The sequence below is a fragment of the Nyctibius grandis genome, chromosome 3, assembly GCF_013368605.1.
Source record: "Nyctibius grandis isolate bNycGra1 chromosome 3, bNycGra1.pri, whole genome shotgun sequence".
NCBI lineage: Eukaryota > Metazoa > Chordata > Aves > Nyctibiiformes > Nyctibiidae > Nyctibius > Nyctibius grandis.
In genome coordinates, this window is record NC_090660.1 from 86938816 (window position 1) to 86958538 (window position 19723).

The 19723-nt window shown below is 36.4% G+C and overlaps 1 protein-coding gene across 3 annotated transcripts in view; it reads left to right on the forward strand.

Annotated features, from left to right (window-relative positions):
• The window catches only part of TAF2 (TATA-box binding protein associated factor 2), a 68091-nt gene extending 48977 nt beyond the window's left edge, over positions 1-19114 (forward strand). For 2 of the 3 annotated variants that reach the window (XM_068396525.1, XM_068396526.1), the window contains exons 23-27: positions 1107-1216; positions 3626-3855; positions 6548-6700; positions 7113-7218; positions 17476-19114. In XM_068396525.1, the coding sequence (XP_068252626.1) occupies positions 1107-1216; positions 3626-3855; positions 6548-6700; positions 7113-7218; positions 17476-17741 (865 nt within the window). In that variant the 3' untranslated portion in view covers positions 17742-19114. The remainder of the gene's footprint in view (positions 1-1106; positions 1217-3625; positions 3856-6547; positions 6701-7112; positions 7219-17475) is intronic. The other variant, XM_068396527.1, reaches the window with a different exon arrangement.
• Positions 19115-19723: the final 609 nt, after the last annotated feature.

Consider the following 19723-nt stretch of genomic DNA (forward strand, 5'->3'; position numbering starts at 1 on the left):
TCTATTGCCTTTTTCAATTTTGTTTTCACCAATTGGATATTTTAGCACATTCGTTATAAAATTTTGAACACTGAGATTCATAATGATTGGTTTTCCCCAACACTTTCTTCTTATGGCCATCATTAAAATACTGAGTTTCAAAGATTAATAATATTACTTTTATTCTCTCTCTATAGGTAATTTCTTACAAAGATCATAGCTGCAAGATTTTTCTCTGTTTTATTTCTGTGGTTCTTGTTAATGAAAGTAGATGCAGTTAGACTCACTAGAGGAAGTTTAGCTTCAGTCTGGAAAGGAGATTTAGTTTGATTTGTATCTTTTTAAAGAGGAGTTTAAATTTTGAATTGAGTGCTATATGTAAGCGTCTTCTAAAAGAAAAGAAAAAAAATATCTAAAAGAGTTTTCTTGTCCCAAATGTGTAAGACAGCAAGGGGAAAGCTGGCTGTACAGGAAATATAGTTAAAATACTAAGTAACGGAACAAATAATTATTCTCATTCATAAAATGTTTTCAAGGCCAAATTTAAAGAAAGAAAGTGGGGAAAAATGTATCTACTTTAAGCTCAGTGTGTAAATATTGTAAGCAAACACAGTAACTGCAGAATTTTTATACAGCAGTGTAACTTAAAAGGTGACTGCGTTCCTTTTCAGAAAAATGTGCAAGTCACTGGTTTTGGTCCTGCCATTTTGTATGAGTCATAAAAGTTTGAAATTATTTAAAAATTCTTTTGTGTCAGTATGTAGGGAATTTATTTGCCAGTGGTGCTCCTTCTTTGTAATTGTCAAGTCAGTGTGCAAATAAGATTGTTACTAAACAGAAGAGCATAATGTAGCCCGCAGTTTTGTACCGAACTGTTAAAATGATGTCTAATAACATCCTGCTGCTTTGCACCTTACTTTTTATCTTTAAGTTATATTGCTGATGGTAAATCTGTGTCCATGCATATTGTGGATGGAAGGAAAAGCTAAAAGCATAAAACGTTGGTTAAAAGTTTGGAAGAAATCCTGTATTTGAATAAGTTTGTAAGAATATTGCAAACTGAACAGACTGTATTCTTAGTGTATTCATTTGGATTTAATAAAGGTGTTTTTTTATTTCTTTTTCAGGCATAAGATTCTGGATATGCTGACTAAGAATCCACCTTTTACCAAGAACATGGAGTCACCTTTATGTAATGAAGCATTGGTAGATCAACTTTGGAAACTGATGAATTCAGGTTGGGGTTTTTTTTGGTTGGTTTTTTTTTTTTTTATTGTAAGGTTTTTTGAAATAAGTGTTAAAGACTTGCTTCAGAATATGCCAAGAGCTCTTTTAGTTTCGATAGTTAGAAATTGAAAATTCAGTCTCAGAAGTGCCATGATATGTACATGCCTCCAGAACTTTCTCAGTGATACAGGAAAAAACCTTGGTTTTCTTTTGTCTACTACTGTAGTGTTCTTTGATGTACTTTGGCATAGAATGATTCTTTGACCCAGACGTTCAAAGCAAATGCTTCCTCAAATTGATGGTGTCTGCGTAACCTTTTTCTTTATAGTTCGCTTTAGATTAGATAGTCTCTCTTTGTCCTCTTTTACTAAACTCTGAGAGAATATGAGAGGATAACATTTGTATAGATAATTTAAATGAGATTTTTAGAAGTCTTATAAACCTAAGACTCAATTTGCCACGTGTGATTAGGAAAGATCCTAATGAGAGAAGGGCTTGCATCTTTGCTATTGACCTGTTTTTCATTACTGAAGCAGTTTTATCCAGACCTGACAAACTGCCCTTTAACATCTGGCACATTACTACATAGATTACATATAAACATTTATATAGCTTTTTAGGTCATTGAAGGCTGTCTGTTCTCTGTGTATCATTATTTTTAGTGTTTAAAAGTTTAGAGCTACACTCTAGGGGTTTAAGTGAGGAGACTTAGTAGTTCAGTTTTGTAGGATTTGCCAAGTGTCAAGCACAAAAAATAAGCAATTTTGATGTTCTCATCAGAGAGTTTGTTTTTCCTTTTTCTTGAGAGAAGTGTGTGCACAGTGTTACTTACAACCATTACCTTTTTTTGCAAGTAACAAATAGGGTATACATTCTTATTATGATTCATGGAGCTCCAAGTACTTAAAATTCTATTCATCAAGATGACATAATGTTTCAATTTATTTTCTGTAAGGGATAACTATCATTCCAGGGTGCCTTGAAAAAATGTTTGTTAATGTGAGACAAGTTAGTAACCAGGTTTAAAGCTGCATGATTCTAGAATCATGAGTTGCTTTCATTTAACATAAGCACATGCAATAGAAAACAGACTCTTATTGATATATGTAATCTTTTTTTTTCTTATGTCTTAGTCTGCATTAAATTGATAATGCTCCCAAGTTCCAAAGATTGCGGAGAAATTCAGCAACCAGTTGTATTTAAGCTTAGCTGTTCCACTGGAAAAGGAGAGAGATACTGCATGGGAATTCGTCATATCATTTTAAGATGTACTAGTTTAAGAATTCGAGTAAATTATTTATTGTTAAAACATTAGAATAGTTTTGAAATTAATATTTGTGAATGTATCATTCTCTGGAGAGTATTCTAATGTTAGAAATGTTCAGATTAATATTCATATCACTTTCTCCTTACCCAGCTGTTCATGAAACTCGTCAGTTACTTGTAACTGGGTAAGTGTATGTGCAGCTAAGCTTACTCAAAACACTATTTAGCCCCATGAAACTTAGTATTTACAGGGACAGACCTTGTAATTTTATTTTGTGCTAAGTCTTGCACAGCCACATTAACATGGCAGTTGGCACATCTGTGTCTTGTTTACCAGATATAGTTCTATTCCTGCTGTGGAACAATATGTTCAATAAACTTGCAATCAGCAAGAGCTGGGCTGAGTTAACACCAGAGTTACTGTATTTGCAGTGTTGCACCAGATGTTAGATGTCTTTCTGTTGTGATTGGTGCCAAATGTGCTTTGACCATTTGTGTATGAACATATAAAAGCAGTACACAGTTTGCAGTGAAAAATAAAATCGATGGAGCGTTCCTTTGTGCAATAAGAATACATATCTCCAGTATGAATACAAATTAAAGTACTGAGTATCCAGTGAAGTGCATGACATAGTAGTGACATCACAAAGCATGTTTATGGATCGCTGGTTTGTGTTCTCTATCAGTGTGGTTTCCAGAGGGTACAGATATCATTCATGCCTAAGGCTCCGACTACATTTCATGGAATACATAGGCAAGTGTGACCAAATCCACTGATACAGGAATCCAGTTCGGTAACAAAATGTTCTATTTAATTGTCCAATCATAAAACTTAAAGTGAAACTTTAAAAATAAAAGCATAAGGGAGTGATTATTTCGCTTTTATTTTTCATTATGTTGTTATAGCACTTAGTTTCCCAGTCTTGTTCTACTAAACGTGTCCAGTTTACAACCCAAACAACTTAAAGCCTTCCTTTCAAATAGGATGTGGCAGATGAGTTTGAGTCAATAAGAGGCAGCAATAATGAGGGAAGTGTATCTTAAGCACAGAAAATGTCATGCTCTGGTGGATCCAGATCATTTAAACTGTGTTATTTGTGGAAGAGGAGTAGATTATATCTCTGTGTTAACAATAATCTCTTTTGGATTTTAGGTACTTCACATGACTGGAGATTACGATGTGGTGCTGTGGACCTCTATTTTACACTTTTTGGCCTCAGCAGACCTTCTTGTTTACCATTACCAGAGCTTGGACTTGTTCTTAATCTGAAAGAAAAGAAGGCTGTACTTAATCCAACGATTATCCCTGAATCAGTTGCAAGTAATCAGGAACCTGTGAATACTACTAACAATCACGGACAGTTAGTAGGATTTCAGAACACCGTAAGCACAAGCCATCTGCATACATCCCATTCAGCTGGCTCTGAGTCCTTGCCTTGGTTGCTGATTTAATTTTGTATTGTGTTCAAGCTTCTTATGCTTTACCTAAGCTACCTTTATGCCTTGTTACTCTTTATTCCTTCCACTTGAAAAGCTGGCATATACCATAACTTTTTTGACTTTTTAAACTGTTTTGCATAGAGTGTGCAAGCTTTTTACTTGTTGTTTCTAGTCTCATCATTTCTGTTCTTTATAAAACTTTACTTTTTGTATATTGCTTATGAGATGTGAAGTGATTCACAGAAATGTTTGATGCTGTGATGAAAACTTTTTTTTATTAGACTAAGAATATTGCTTATAGGCAAGTTATTCAATTTTCCAAAACAAAACCTTTTATCAGTAAATTTATTACATCTTAAAATACATAGATATATCTCTTTTTAAACCACTTTGAGATGTGAAAGTTGAAACATTAACACATCTTCACTGAACACTTGAATCTGACTGCTTAGCACTGCGCTCTGAAGGATTTGTTGCAACTTCTGAAAAATCGCATACGTTAAGTTCGATATTTTTCTGGCTTCGGAGGCTTCAGTCCTAACACATAATCCATTGTGCAGTTAGAAAATGGATCTTACAAGCTATTTACGTCATACTTTTCTTAAGAATAACTGCTGCTGCTGCAAGGCTCAGTCTTTTAGTTGGACAAATTTAATTATGAGGGGAAAAACTCAACAAACATGGAAATAATGAATAATTTTCTTAACAGTTTCAAAAACTATATTTGATTGAAACTGCTTAGGAGTAAATCCTGAAAGAGAATGTGAATATGTGGTTAGCATGTTTGAAACTGTATCCACCCTTTTGAATGGAAAGGTTTACTGTTACTTTATCAATCCCATAGTTAATTTCTAAAACATTTTTATTCAGAAGTATACTGAGAGTGCAAATTATCACAGTACCTTGCAGGCTATTTACAGTAGGGGGAGAAAATTATGATGGAGTCAAATATCATTAGAGCTGTCCTACATATTTACAGAACATGTAATAAGTCCTAATTTGCTGCGCACAGACACTAGAATTAAATAGCAGGAGGCATTCTGTGGGTAGATTTTTAGGCTGCAGTTCCATGAACATCCAAACTTTTTTAGCAACCAGACTATTTTAATCAAAAAATTTCTTCTTAACTCTTCTTTTTCCTATACTGTCCTCTCCCTTGTGCTAGCACAGTTGTTGTTGCTGCATAGTGAGCTGGATCAGGGGAGGATCTGGTTGAAAAATCCCTTTTTTGATGAACAAGTATTTCCTGCTGGGTCAGCTTCCTGGTCCAGTTCATCATGTAGTTACACAAATGCTTGTGCCCAGGACAGAAGTGCATGAGGAAGGGGAAGAGGCTGCTTCTTTTAGCAGTGGTACTGGCTTACACTAGTCTGAAAATACAGCATTAGTATAAGCCTCAATTCACATTTCATCCCTCATATCTTCTCCTATGCCTCATCTCCATTTTCCTACCCCTTACTTTGTTAAGGTTACCATTTTCATTGTAACTCCCCCAAAATTCAGGGAACTGATTTTCCTTGTAAAAAACCCAAACCAATATTGTAAAACAAAGGCTGCCTCTCACATCAGCAAGGTTTATCCAAAAGTGTTTCACAACAGCAGGGTGTTGGGTTAAATAATAAGGATCAAAAAAGGGAAATATGTATTTGAGGGGAAAAAAGAATAGGTGATAAAATACATCACATTAACTAGATTTTTTTAAAGCAGACTATATTCTGAGAGCATAAACACATTAAAATCAGTACTGATAGACTTTTGACACTGAATTTGCTGAGGACAGTGAAAGCTACCCACTTCATAAAATTGAATTTGAATTTTTCAGGGCAAGAGTTTGTGGGGCTGGAGTGCCGTTTGTAGGATAGAGGAAGAGCAGTTCAGTGGAGCAGCATATGATCTTGAGAGTCCATGATATGGCTTTTATCAAGTTTTTAGTGGGCTTTTAATTATGTTTGCTCCTGTGGGTACTGTATTTTTCCTTATATATTTTGTGTATTGGACTTGTTGGAACACCTATCTCCTGTTTTAATGACTATCTGTGTAGCGTAGTAGAGTCTCCTGCTATTTTTATATTCCTTTGACCCTGTTTTTTTTGTAATTTAAGCAGTAATTTACAAAACAGTTTAACTCTTTTTAGTAAATGTTATTGTGAAACCAAAAAAAAACCACCCCAAGTTACAAGTGCTCGTTATGATTTGTATTCAACAAAGTAAGCATTAGCTTTTAAGGCTAACTGAAAGAAGATTTACCTAAATCCCATGTGTAGATCAGAGGCTATCACAGTTTTTCGACTGAGATTTGGACTGAGGAGAGTCTGCGAGGCACAGATTTATAGAAAGGCTATTCAGAGGCAGCGAATGTTGTTGCACACCAACAGTACCATGATTGTGAGAAGGGACAGAAAAGATGCCAATGCTAGATATGCAGAGGGAGCAGGGACAGAAGAGAAACTATGTTTGTAGGAGAGATTGGCACAAATCCGTACAGGGTTTTAGAAAATACTTTTTGCCAGAACTACAGAGAAAATGTTGTTCAAATCACCCACTTTACTCAGAAGTGTTTTCAGCTATCAGGTCTCTTTTAGGCTGAAACATGGCTCTTGCTGTCTTCTAATTTTGATCTTTTAATGCTGCTTCAGGAGGATGATCATCTTATTAAGGAAACAGCATCCAGCATTTCTGGTCATCAGCAGGGGGTGAAGAGGAAGGCTGATATGCCACTCGGGTCTCCATTGGAGCCAGGGCAAATACTAGAGAAGAATGAAGACAGTAAAGTCAAACTCAAAATCAGAGTAAGAAATGGAAATTCAACTTGCACAGTATGTAGGGTATTCAGAATAACAGCAGTGGCTTCTGCTGACTTCCCTTAAAGCTGTGTTCAAACAAAAGACGTGTTGTGTGTATGTGAACAGTAGTTGTTACGCTTACTTTGGCAAAATCATTTCCCATCAGATTCTTTATTGGCTGGCAAGAACTAAAGTTGACAGTTAATGCTCTTGTTCACACAGCTTCATGGTAAATGAGAAAGAAGAAAAGACACTGACCCTTTTTAATTTTATTGAATTTTTATTCCTTTGCAGTGGTAGATATCACTTCCTTTCCCTCTCACCCCCAGTTTACCTCAAAAATAAAATATTTTAAGTTCTATTTAGTGATATTCCTATGAATTATTAGCATCTGCTTATTTTTTTCCTGATATCTTAGTTCTCAAACTCTCAAGAAGAGGAGGAAATTGATATGGACACAGTTCATGACAGTCAAGCCTTTATTTACCATCATTTGAATATGTTGGAGAGACCGTCCACACCAGGTACGAGTACACTTATTGGCAAAATGATAGTATGAATTTTTCAACTGTTTCAGTTGTGGGGGTTTTTTTGCTACTGCTTATTCCCATACATACAGTGCTTGTAAGTGTTAAATGTTCACTGAATTCAAGGAAGTATGTAAAGGGTGCATAAGAACATTTCTTTAGCTTCCAGTATATTTATAGAGAACTGTGGACATGTGTATTTTCGTACATATCTAAGTAAAGCAAGTATGTATCGTGCTTGTAAAGTCAAAAGCTAAGGAATGAATAAACTAATATAAAGCTGAAGTAGAACCCCATAAGGAGTTAGGTAAAATTTATTTTGCCGTAGTTGTCATTTAAAAAATAGTAATTTTGAAGATTAACTTTAAAAAAAATAGCAAGACTATTCAGGTAAAAAAAAATCTCTAATCTTAATGATTTATAACTTAACATCAGTAATTAAAAAACATGCAAGCCTCAAAGATCCTTAGAAGAGCTTTTCAAAGGTGAAAAGATTGCATCTATGAGTAAAATGGTTTCATTTCAAGCACTTTACTACTTCGCGTAGTATCTTTTTCATAAAATATCTGGCAAAATTACTTCTTAAAGAATAGTGTTTCTTAAAAACCTTAAGGGAGGGTGAATTTTACTGATGAACTTCCACCTTCTTTGCTTAACCATCACTAGCAAAGAAATTCTGTGATTAGTCTCATTTTCTCAAAGTATTTTAACCACATTTCTTAAGTTTAGTTCCAGAATGTGCCAGTGGAGCTAAGCTAAGGTAGTGTGACTATGTAACAAGCATTTTGAGAGATCTTCGGCACATCCAAAACAAGGTTTTAAGGTTGTAGTACTGCAATGTGTAAAAGTGAAGTATTTGGCCTTAGAAGTAAGATTCAGAGTAATTACCATCTTGCTTGGTTTTCTGTTTTTATCCAGTGGTTGCCTAATGTAAAACACAAGTAAACCTTAGCAGCAGGATCCGGAACGGTGGTTCCATCTTGAGTGTCCTAGGTCTAACAGGCGACCTCATCTGCTTTCCCTGTGACCTGGCAATTTAGTGGCTCCATTTAAGAGAAGGGCTGGTGGATGTTCCTGCTCTGAGTGTCCTGCTGCGGCCAGTGCCTTGGTGCTGGCTGGGTGTGTGGAAGCTGTAGGCTCATACTCCCTAAGGGCCTAGGACTTACGTTTTTACTTCCTTGGCAGATGCTCTAGCCACTAAGGGGTTTTGTTGTTGTTTTATTTTTAAAAAAAAAGGGTAACTGCTGTCATTGCTCAGCTAACAAATTAAGTTCATATGGGGACATAAAACACAGGGAGGTCTAGTTTCTGGATTCCAGATGGCCTTTGGTTAATGACATGTGCCTGTACAGCTAGCTCCACCAGGATGGATTTGTTGTTAGATACATAGAATAGCAAAACTCACAACTTTTTGCCTAAATCATAGGCATTTCAGCAAAGGGGAAGGCTGCATATAGATTGCTCTCATGAACTTAGGAGTTTAATTCTGCACAGCCTTTACTTTGAACTCAGTAGGTGCTTTGAATTTTGTCCCCAGTGTTATGGTCAACCATCACATTTCTGTTACGGCAAAGAATGACACATCCAGGGCACGCAAGTGCGAAGCTGATCCACTGAGAATTAGTATTTATAACTCTTACATGGTATTTTGCAACAAATTTTTTTACTGGATTTACACACTCTACGGAATATAAAGTCATAAACAAAACTCTGCCAATACTTCACAAATAGGACTTACGGGACCCTCTGTACGCCAGCTCTGTGCTCCAGGAGTGGTGCATATTAAGTTTACACTAGAGTTCAGAAAGGGTAAAGTCTGACCATGAGTGGAATAATGACTAGTTGACTGCTGCTTTTGTAGACCTACAGCAGACAAAAACTACTTCGAGTTTTGCTTGTGTGCTGAATGACCTTCTCACCTCTGCCGTTTAGGCATTCAGCACACTGGAATACATTTCCTAGGTAATAAATGAGACAAATGGTGGGTTTTGCCACAGAATTCATTTTAAATAATAAGCCTTTGAAAAGCATTATTTTAAAACACTTCAGATTAATTTCATTTTCTTTGGTTTGTGCAGTTAGAAACAGTTCCACTTCAGATATTCTTTGCTTCTAAAATTTCACCTGTTTCTTATTCATAGCATTTTTCTTAGAAGCAGAGATGTATGAATTTCAGACTGAGTAAATAAAGACAGTTCAATCTTTAGGAAATGGCATACTTCTGAGAAGAAATGCCAAACAGATGGGGAAAAATACAAGCATATGTAAATAAAATTGTTCACAGATAGGAGTGTTCTTTTTTACAAAAGAATCACAGATATTATTTCCTGAGGGCCTTTGAGTTTTTGCAGCAATGACAGAGGATGGGTTCACTTCCGTGAGTGGTTATTGTGAAACAGATTGACAGCAGGTTCTGAAATGGTCTCAGTATGTTGTTAGTAAATCTCTGAGATCTTGTGTCTGCCTCAGTGCTGTGACTCTTACTTGGAAGGCAGTGAGCTCTTATCCATACTGTTTTCCTCTCACAGCTGTGGGTTATGTCCCCACATGTCACATGAAGTGTTAGGTCATCAGCCAAACACAGCCTGCGAACAGCCGCTGCCAGGAGGAAGTTCATGTTGGGTCTAGGTCCTGCCGTATCTGTATTCTTTCTTTCTTTCTTTTTTTTTTTTTTTTTTTTTTTAATACTCCCTGCACCAACCCAAATGATAATTTGGATTAGTTCAAGTTGATGTAACCCCCATAAAGCCAGGAAAATATTATTTTCCTTTAAAAAGCTTTTTTTTTCCTGTATGCATCTGCTCATGGATATGAAAGGTTAGGGTTGAGACATGCTGCAAGGGCAATAAAAGAAGTCTTGTACTACAACTCTTGCAGAATTACAGGTTTCAGTACTATAATTACAGCACCTTTTGTCAGTGTTCATATAGAAAATGTTTTAAATGCTACTACAGCATCCTGTCTATGATAAAAGAACTGTGGACTCTGGTAGTTACAAGGGATTCTGAGCATTTTTCAGTAAGTTATTAAAACAAACAAAACATCAGTTGTGAACTGTCTGAAGAATGCTGTGGTGTTGATTATTCATCTGCCCTAAGGACTAGAAACATGGTAGCCTTCTTTGAGCCTCTAAAGCTGTGCAAGGTCACGTTTCTAATGCGAGAACAGATTTTTATTTACTTCTGAATCATCAAGAATAGTAGTAACACTCCCTACTCTTATCTTAAGATCAAAAGAATTTCAAGATCAGATTTTGTGTAGGCAGTAGGTTTGAACTCTCATTTCAGACTCTAATGTGACTTATCATGCGTTGTTGACTTCAGTGAAATCAGATTAAGATACGCTTCTTTGTTTACTTTAATATTTCACTCATCTGAAAGCACAATACTTCAAAATTAACCTTGAAAAAGTTCTGCTGTATGTGTCAGTGGTTATTGATTGGCCTGTTCTTTTCTGCTTCCGAAATAAATGCCCGGCTGTAGCCTGCGTGATCTACCAGTGAAGTAGCACATTGTTATGGCTCAGCAGGTCATAACATTTAATTAGAATTTTCTCAACTATTTTTGGTAGTTTGATGGTTGATACAAAGCAGTATCCAAGTCTCTCTTATCTTTATCTCTACAAAAGAAAAAAAAAGTACAGTAATGTTCTCTTTGTGTACTGGCAGTCCTTTTTCTGATCACATTCGGGAGCATTGGGCTTTGAGGACATATCCTGAGCATTCGAACTCAGAGCAGAAAAATCCTCTGGCCATTTTCTGTTTTCCAGGATAATCAAACGGGAAATTTCCACTGCTGACCTCGTAGGTCACTCTGTTTACCGTGCAAATGTACTTGAAACTTTGAAGGTCTAGGCCACACTCATACGTGTTGATTGGATTGTGGTCTTGTTTATCACAGTTATTGTCTGCAGTTTCAGGAAATAATGATTTAGCTACATTGAACTGTTTCTGGAATGCTTTGAAACTGGATACAGCACATACTGCAGTAAAGCGTAGAGGGAAACTAGTGTAGTCATTGTGTTTAAACAGTACATTTACAACAGTAGATTTGAGCCTGTGGTGCAAATCACTGCATTTCCAGTGTGGATACTGTAGGTAATAGGAGTTCAGTCTGAACTGTGTAAAAAGCCCAGACTCTCCAGCTCAGCGGAGTTACCAGAGTTAGCTATAAGAGCACCAATACCTCAAAGTTCAGCCATTAGTTAGTGTCTCTCTCCCAAAAAGGGTTACCGAAACATCAGCACACAGACAAATATATAAATGAACACTTCTTGGATACAAGGACACCACTGACAATGACAGATCTTTGCTTTACTTTTTAAGGGGGGAAAAGCTGTTACAACTGTTCTGTTAGACTACCCTTTAATAACATATAATATTAATATAGTATCTGTTTTTATAGTATCTGTCACACATATGTTGACTTTCTTACCCAAAATATAACTGCTTCCAAACTGGTAACTCGTAGGCTTTGAGGTTCTGTGGGTAATTTTGCCTCACTGAAATAGTGTGTGGTTAATTGTACGCTTCACAAAGGAAAGGTGTTTTCAAGTGCTTTATCCTAAAGTGTGTGAAAGCAGCTTGAATAGAAACACAAGCCCTGCAGATAAAGTGACAACATAAATGAGAATTGCATCAGTGTGTGGCTGCAGTGTGTCAACTACATGATTTAATAAAAACAACATAATATTGTAGCTGTGACTGACTCTGAGAAAACAACTGATCACTCTCAAACCTAGAAGATGGATAAGGCTAGAAACTAAATTTTCAAGTGAACTACCTAAAACTATTAGAGGCACAAATTGTTCTGAATTGACTTACTGATTGAAATGTTCTTTTTGTCTAGAGTAGGGAATATTCTAGAATTTTCTAGAATATTAAAGTAAATGTAGTAAAAAAACACAGTTAAGCTATTATTTTAATGTAAGGACAAAGCAATATAGTTGTTAAATGACAGTCAAATGAGGAAATTAATAAAACAGTTACCAGTTAAAAGTATATTTTAGTTAAATCACCAGCTCATCTTTACAGCACTTTAGCAGAGGCTTTCCTTTGGTATAGGTATAAGGAATTATCTCTCTGTATATACATCCTACTAAAAAGTATGAAGTCAAGTGAATCTGTAAATTGGAAATAGTTAAAATTTTTATGTTGGAGCCAAATTAACTGATTTGTTTAGCACATCCTCAGAAAACTTTTGAGTGGGTTTTGGGGTTTTTTTTGTGTGGTGTTTTTTTTTTTTTTTTTTAACTAGACCTTTACTTCTCGCTCTCAAACTTTAGATTTTGTCACATGGTCCTTAAAAGAACACTCTACTAGACAGAAAATCAGTAACTTTTTTTTTTCAGAGATATCTAATTTGAAAATTCTGCTTCTTCACACAAATGACAAGACACTTGCATTCTGGAAGCTTGGAATTATTTATGCTTGGTAACTTTCTCTATGTGCTTTATTGATGGTTCAACAGATGCATAAACACAGCATTAAATTAAAAAATAGTGTGTCTTGGATGTTTCCAGGGTAATACTAAAAAAGAAAAGTAGAAATAAGGAAAAACAAGGTGATTGTCAAAACAGTTTTCAAGATCTTTTCAGCTTTTTTAGTGTTCTCTCTTTAGAGAAAATGCTAGCCAGAGCTGCAGTTCGACTGTTAGGCAAAGAGAGTGCATTATTTTTCTAATTAGCAATCTTCCTTTGGGTGCTGGAAGAAAAGTATTGAGTGCTCGCATGCTTGTGTTGATGTCCCCTTCTCCACAGAGGTGCTCAGTGTCAGGTTCTGGAGCACCCACTTGTCCTCAGCTGAAACACTGGACCCATGGGCCTTACCCTTTGCTGTGATTTGTGAAGTTGGTTTCGACCTCTCTGACGTTTGAATAAATCAGGGTGCAGATGGGGTCGTTTTTGTCAAGTGTCAATTTGGAGAAGTCCTACGTAAGCCAGCTGTTCTAAATAGATTGTACATGCAAAGAAACAGAGACTGTAAGTCTGTGATGTCCCACCTTCTTCACACAAAATCAGAAATATAGGAGAGACCATGTGGAAGATCTTAATGAAAGTGTGTTGGCATGTTAAAGTCTCAAGTTACATGCTCCCAAATTGTAAAGGTTCAATAACAAAATAAGAGTAAAATAGGTAAAACACTGTACCCAACAACATTGTTCAATGTTCATGCACCAATGATTCTTAAAAAGAAGAAAACTTACCCTAGATAATTGATGAACAAGATGTTATAATTATCTGACAGCAATTTTTATTATGACAGAAAATGTTACTTTAAAGCTTATCAAGACCTAAATCCCTTTCATTCTAAAACAAAACTACAAGATCTGTGTCTTCATATTTTATTCTCTCTCACAATACCTACAGCATTTGTATCGATCCCCGTGACAAGGTGTGCACAGAGTTTCTGATCTTCCTCCCATGGGACAGTAATCCTGTCTAATTTTAAACACCCAGCTAGCTGGAACACCGCAAAGCCAGTAATTACATTGGAATCTCCACATCCCAAACAGAGAGAGATCCAAGTGGATAGACACATGTACGTGCATTTTCTTCCAAGGAATGCTACTAACCACTTCAGAAGCGAGCTCCTGGGCTCACCCTCCACTTACTGTGTGTTTCTGTGACTTGAGAAACCCAGGTTCCAGTCCTGTTCCCTCTGCCAGGAGGAAGTGGGTTCCCTGCAGGAAGAGGGAGTGCTCTGTGCCTCCCTGCAGCAGTCCTGCAACCCCTGTTCATAGGAGGATGGTATTAATGCCCTGTAAAGCAATTCCTATTTAGCCTTGCTTTCCTAATTTGGCAGGTTCCTGGCATGGGCTTTAAGTAGACATTAATTAAAAAGAAATTAAAATTAAGAAAATGTGTTCTGCAAGTTTAACGGTGAATTTTACAGGTACAGATCTGTAAAATTTTTTATAGAGCTTTTACAGGTCTCTCCATTTTACAGACAATTGAGTTCGGTAGTCTGCATATAGCCTTTCTGAGCCATCATCCAGGATCAATATATTTGATTCCTGATTTCAAAGCACTCTTTAACAGTAGGAAGAAATTTTCTGGATAGTTGTTATTTTTTGCATTTAAAAATCCAACAAATTATAGCTATCATTGACCTCTATGAAGAAAGTGTATGTGTACTCTTAGTACTGGCTCAGTAAAAGTAGATCTTTGTAATGACATTCTTTCATTTCTTATTTGTGCCGTATGACCAATGTTGACTGTCTCCCAAAGCGTCAGTAGCCCTTGAGTTGCAGTTGGATCCCATTTCTCCCCTTCCTGAAGATCTTCCTGCCTTTTTCACTTTCCAGGTGCTCATCACCACCCCATCAGTCCTGTTAGCTTAAGCTACTGTTGTACTTAGACCCTAACTTGCTCCAGTCAATGGTGTTTCTCTGCTTTAAATAATAGATTTTTTTTTTTTAATAACCTGCGTGAAATAAGTAAAGAGTGATAATGGAGACTGTTGCCTTAGCAGAGCTGGTAGCTCAGTCAACAGTAGGAAATTTGTACAAGTGGCAGGTAGTGCAGCAGAGTCAAGAGGGCCTGTTTGATTGCATCCTTGGTCTTCCCTGGCACTTGGCACTACTGCTACATCATCCCTGCAAACTTAAGCCCATGTCCTTGTACAAGTTATACTGGGTTAAAATTTTTAAAGCTCAGAGGTTTAGCTTTGGTTTGAGGTTATTACAAATGTAGTGTCTAGACTTACAGGTTCAGTTTCCACATAAAAATAACTTCACCATTTAGAACTATTGGAGCTGTGAAGTTTTAAGGGTTTGTGTCATGTATGTGGGTTTTTTGTTTTCTTTTAAGTTGACTTTAGTTTACCTTGTATATTTTAATGCATTATGTGCCTGTAGCTTGAGAACATGTGAGAATGTGTTCCGTACCTTAGATAATCTTTTGTACATCTTTTATGGACAAACACTGATCGGTCTTCTTCAGGCTTTTCACCACAACTTCTATTTCTGTGTTACTAGAAGCTGTGTTTGTGTCACTGCCACAGTTCACCTTTAGCTACTGTAACTATTTAATGGTGTTAAATACTGTGTGCTTTGGTTTTCTGATGTACAGCCCCCAACCATTCCTTTTCTAATGGCCTGAGTCAGGTACGCTTCTTTTTCCATGGTTCTGTCTTCTGTTTGGTGGTTGGTTTTGCATTCTTGCATCTGCTAAAGAAAATTTTCTTCCTTGTCTAAAAGCTGTATGCTTTAGAGGAATGAGCTCAGGTTGCAGGGATACGTTGAGGTACAGGTAGGAGTTCCTTAAGAGAAATATAATTAGAAATAGTTAAATTGTGAAGCAATCTTGTACCTTTTTGCATCAAATACAGTATACGTGCATGCTGTCTGCATTGTCGACAACTGCTCCAGGTAACAACGTGAAAAAGTTGTAGTAACTGTGCACTGAAGTCAGCAAATGGAAGTTTGAATTTGTGTGCATATCTTCAATCTGCCATAATATACATAAATAAGTAAAGTCACTGTGAGTTCTGACAACAAATGTTTGGATTGGTAACATGAGCTTCCTACTGCATAGTTCTGGTGAAATAAAAATTAAAGTTTTTTAAAATACTTGCATATTAGAGATTTTAGGTCTATAGGAAACTATTGTACTCTAGTACAGCCTCCTTTGTAACATCAGCAGAATTTTGTATTGCACCATATTCACATCTTGTGGTTAAGCTCAGACATATTTCTAGAAAGACATCACTTTTGCTGCTTAGGACTTTAAGCAATAGAGATTCCACCATGTCCCATAGTAAGTCATTCATTATCCTTACTGAAAAAATGTTTTGTATTTCTGTTCTGACATCTAAACAATGCTTGCAGATGTAGATTTTGTTTTTTCCAGCTATATTTAAAAACAAACAACCAAAAACCAGAACAGCTGTACTGTCTAGAAACGTTCATATATATATATATATATATATATATATATATGCATGCTTGATTGAATCAGTTCTTATCTTTTGGATAAGGCTAGAAAGATTGCATGGAAATCTTTCTCAATGCTTGCTTGTCGTACTACAGGGAGATGGTTCTTCAGACTTCTAGGAATCATCAACGAATAATTCTTGCCTTTAAAGATACAAAACCAACCAACCAACCAAAAAGATGTACTAGAAAAAAAATCCATCTTCAAATATACAGAAAAAGATAATTACAAAGTATATAATGTAATTCCTTGTTATTTAACAGGGTTATTTGCACCAAAAACTGGAGAGGGAAAAAACCCCACATTTGAAGGACCTGTTAGGAAAATCCATTTTAAGTAAAATGTAAAGGAGTAGTTGCCTTCAAAAATCTAATGGTGCTTTTCTACATTTGTCTAGTAGCTAACGCATGTTCTTGCAGTGTAAGTGATTTGATTCAATTTCTGCCTAAAGGAATTTCAGCCTTCCTACCTTCCAAGTGCTTCCCTATATTAACAATGTTATTCTTAGATTATTGCACTTTAATCTCTACTATTGAAGCTATTGCAGTTTGTGTGAAATAATGAAATATTAAATGAGCCAAAGAGAGAATGAGAAAGTGGTTCAGGAATTGAGAGGTCATGGGTCAGATTTTTTCTCCTCAGATTCAGATACCAGGCGTACTCAATATGTAAGTAGTTCTGGTGTATTTGTGAAATATATACTACTAAAGCTGGTGTAATTGTCTTCATTGGAATTTTCTTTTTGTTTAATAACAAAACTTTGTATAATCTTTCAAATAGGCTAAACTGGTTGTAAGATGCAATTTTTGGAAAAAGCAATTTAATTCTTCTGTTCCATATCAAAAGGTTTGTGTGTTCTTGCAGGGAGCTTTAGCTCCTGCCTAAAAGGAGTTCACATCCCACAACTGCACTTTAACGCATGCCAGGCCAGCACTTTGTATCATGGTTTTCGTAAGCAGTTGTATTTTCATTATTCATGGTCCAGTGGCCTTCCTACTCTGTTTAAAAATGAGTTTCTAGAAGCTAGTGTAACTTGCAGTTTCTTAGCTCTTTACAATTCGTAATTGTATGGGATACATTTATACTTTTGAGGGAGGAAGGAGTACCTCTGTAAAAATTGTCAGTAGGATGGGAACGTTAATGGCATGTTCAGAGCCTTTTCGGGAAAAAACAAAAAGCTAATGGTAGAAATATAGTAACAGATTCTGTGTCTGCATGTTTAAAAGATAATGTAGATTTTATCTAATATTCCAGAACGTCTTATGTTTGAAAACAATGCAAGTTAAACATTTATTAATCTCACTGCGTCCATTTTTTTAGGTAAGGAACAATCTTCAGGAGAGATGAACATGCACCCTGTCTCAGCAGCTCCGCTCTCTGTGTTTAGTAAAGAATCAAACTCCTCAAAACATAGTGATCACCATCACCATCACCACCATGAGCACAAGAAAAAGAAGAAGAAACACAAGCATAAGCACAAGCATAAACATAAACATGATAATAAAGAAAAGGAAAAGGATCCCTTTGCTTTCTCTAACAGTCCAGCCAGTGCACGATCAATCCGTTCCCCGTCGCTTTCAGACTGATATTGATGGCTTCTCTGGAGTTCAACTTGCAATATTCTCTGAATACTTAGGAGGATGTATACAACTATAGCTTCTATCTTTTTTTATGGAAATAAGAATATGTGAATTCCCTTAGCAGTTCAGAAGCTCTGCCACCGTCCTCATTTGAAGCCTTCTATTTGCATATGTGGTTGTTGAAATAATCTGATTCAAAAAATATGTTTTATGATTCTGAGTCATTTTGTGTTTCACTCTTCTCCACACCTCCCACTCTTTTTTCCATTTTAAACAAAGAAAACAGCCCTTTATGTAAGGGCCCCATGTCTACTGGCAACCCCCTGCACATCATGCTGACCATGTGTACTGCCAGAATCAATTATGTTTTAATCCTTTGAAGAATGTTATGAGGCAGAGTATGTTTTAAGCAGAAGCCAATTGCCAGACCTTTGGTGAAGTGCTGTTTCCAGAGGAGTATTGTATAACCAAGTGTAGACCTCCTGAGAAGACGCGGATTTTCTGTAGTCCTCAATTGAGCTGTTTCTTGCTTTAACCGTTGCAATGTAATGTCAGAATTTTAAGACCCATATATAGAACATTTGCCTTTTTCAGATACTAAAACTTAAAAAATTCCAAGCTGCTTTTAAGCTGCAGGTATTTATTATGGACATGACCCTTTGAATATAATGACATTCTGCAGTTATGTTTTTGGAATTTTAGCAAAATGCTTAATGCATGTTTTGTCCTGTAATCAGGCTTTTAAAAATTCAATAAAGTTTGCAAATTATTTTGACAGAGGCAGAGTTTTTTCTTCAAGCTTGACATTGGAATATGCTTTTGGATGATGGCTTTGCTAAAATTAAAAAAATATTTTTGAAAAGCTTAAAAATTAAAGGATTGAAAAATATATATTTCCTCCTGCTGAGGGGTGGTTTTTGGAAGTATTCTATACGATCAGCTCAGGAATCCACAGGAGAAATACATTAGTAGATTAGTCTAGGTCTGGGACTTTAAATTTAAATTTCTTTAGCTGTGTTTTATGCAGTGTACTGTTTACACTCAGCAAATGTTTTATTTTAAAACTTAAGGTTTTAGCAGTTTTGATAATAGGGATAAATAATCTCTGCCATTTTTTATGTGTTTTTATTTGTATGTAGAGGCAGAGGTTTTATTTCCATGCACTGGTTGACTTCTGTTGCCCTGAGCTCACTTCACATTTGACTTTCTAGAAGATGGTTGTATTTGGGTTAAATATTTTTTACCATTTTTTTCCCAAATTCCTGTGAGACACTGATTCTCCTTCTTTGGGTGAAGAGAGAGCTCAACAGGGGCCCAAGAAGATTTTTTTTTAAGCCATATTCTGTTTCATGAAAGTTAATAAATACTTTTATATTCTATACCTGCTGTTGAATCCTGTAGTTTTTGTAATAACAAATTATCTGTAGAATGGAAAGATGATGGACTCAGGTATTTTGTAATACCTGTATACTTATTTTGTTATTCAAATGCCATATCTCTTTAATACTGCGTGGATAGTTGTGCTAATTGTTGTACTCAGAACACGTTAAGGTATGTTTGGGCTGGATTTGGACATGATGGACCTGGGCAGTATCGCAGCCTCTCCCCATCTGCTGCCACGCCAGCAGCTCTTCACATGAGGTGAAGCCCACCTTGGTGTGATTTGTTTTCTCTCTAGCAATGACTGCAAGCTCTTACAGCCTGGGTGAGCTAAAGGTGCAACAGGAACAGGAAGACACCAAAGCGTGGGTAGAACGAGCTAGTGAGCGTGTTTGGGGGGAGGCTCACCGTGTGTGCAGCTCAGCTTACCACCCCGCTTGAGCCAGCGAGCTGTTATGTTAGCATCATGAACCGTGAATCACTGGGAGAGGTCGGGAGGCTATAGTAAGAGCTATGGAAAGATTTTTAGGTGTTTTTCCTTTGGCTAAGGAGTGAGGTAACAGTGCCAAAGGTGTTTGTGGGAGACCTGGGCTAATAAGCAATGAAAG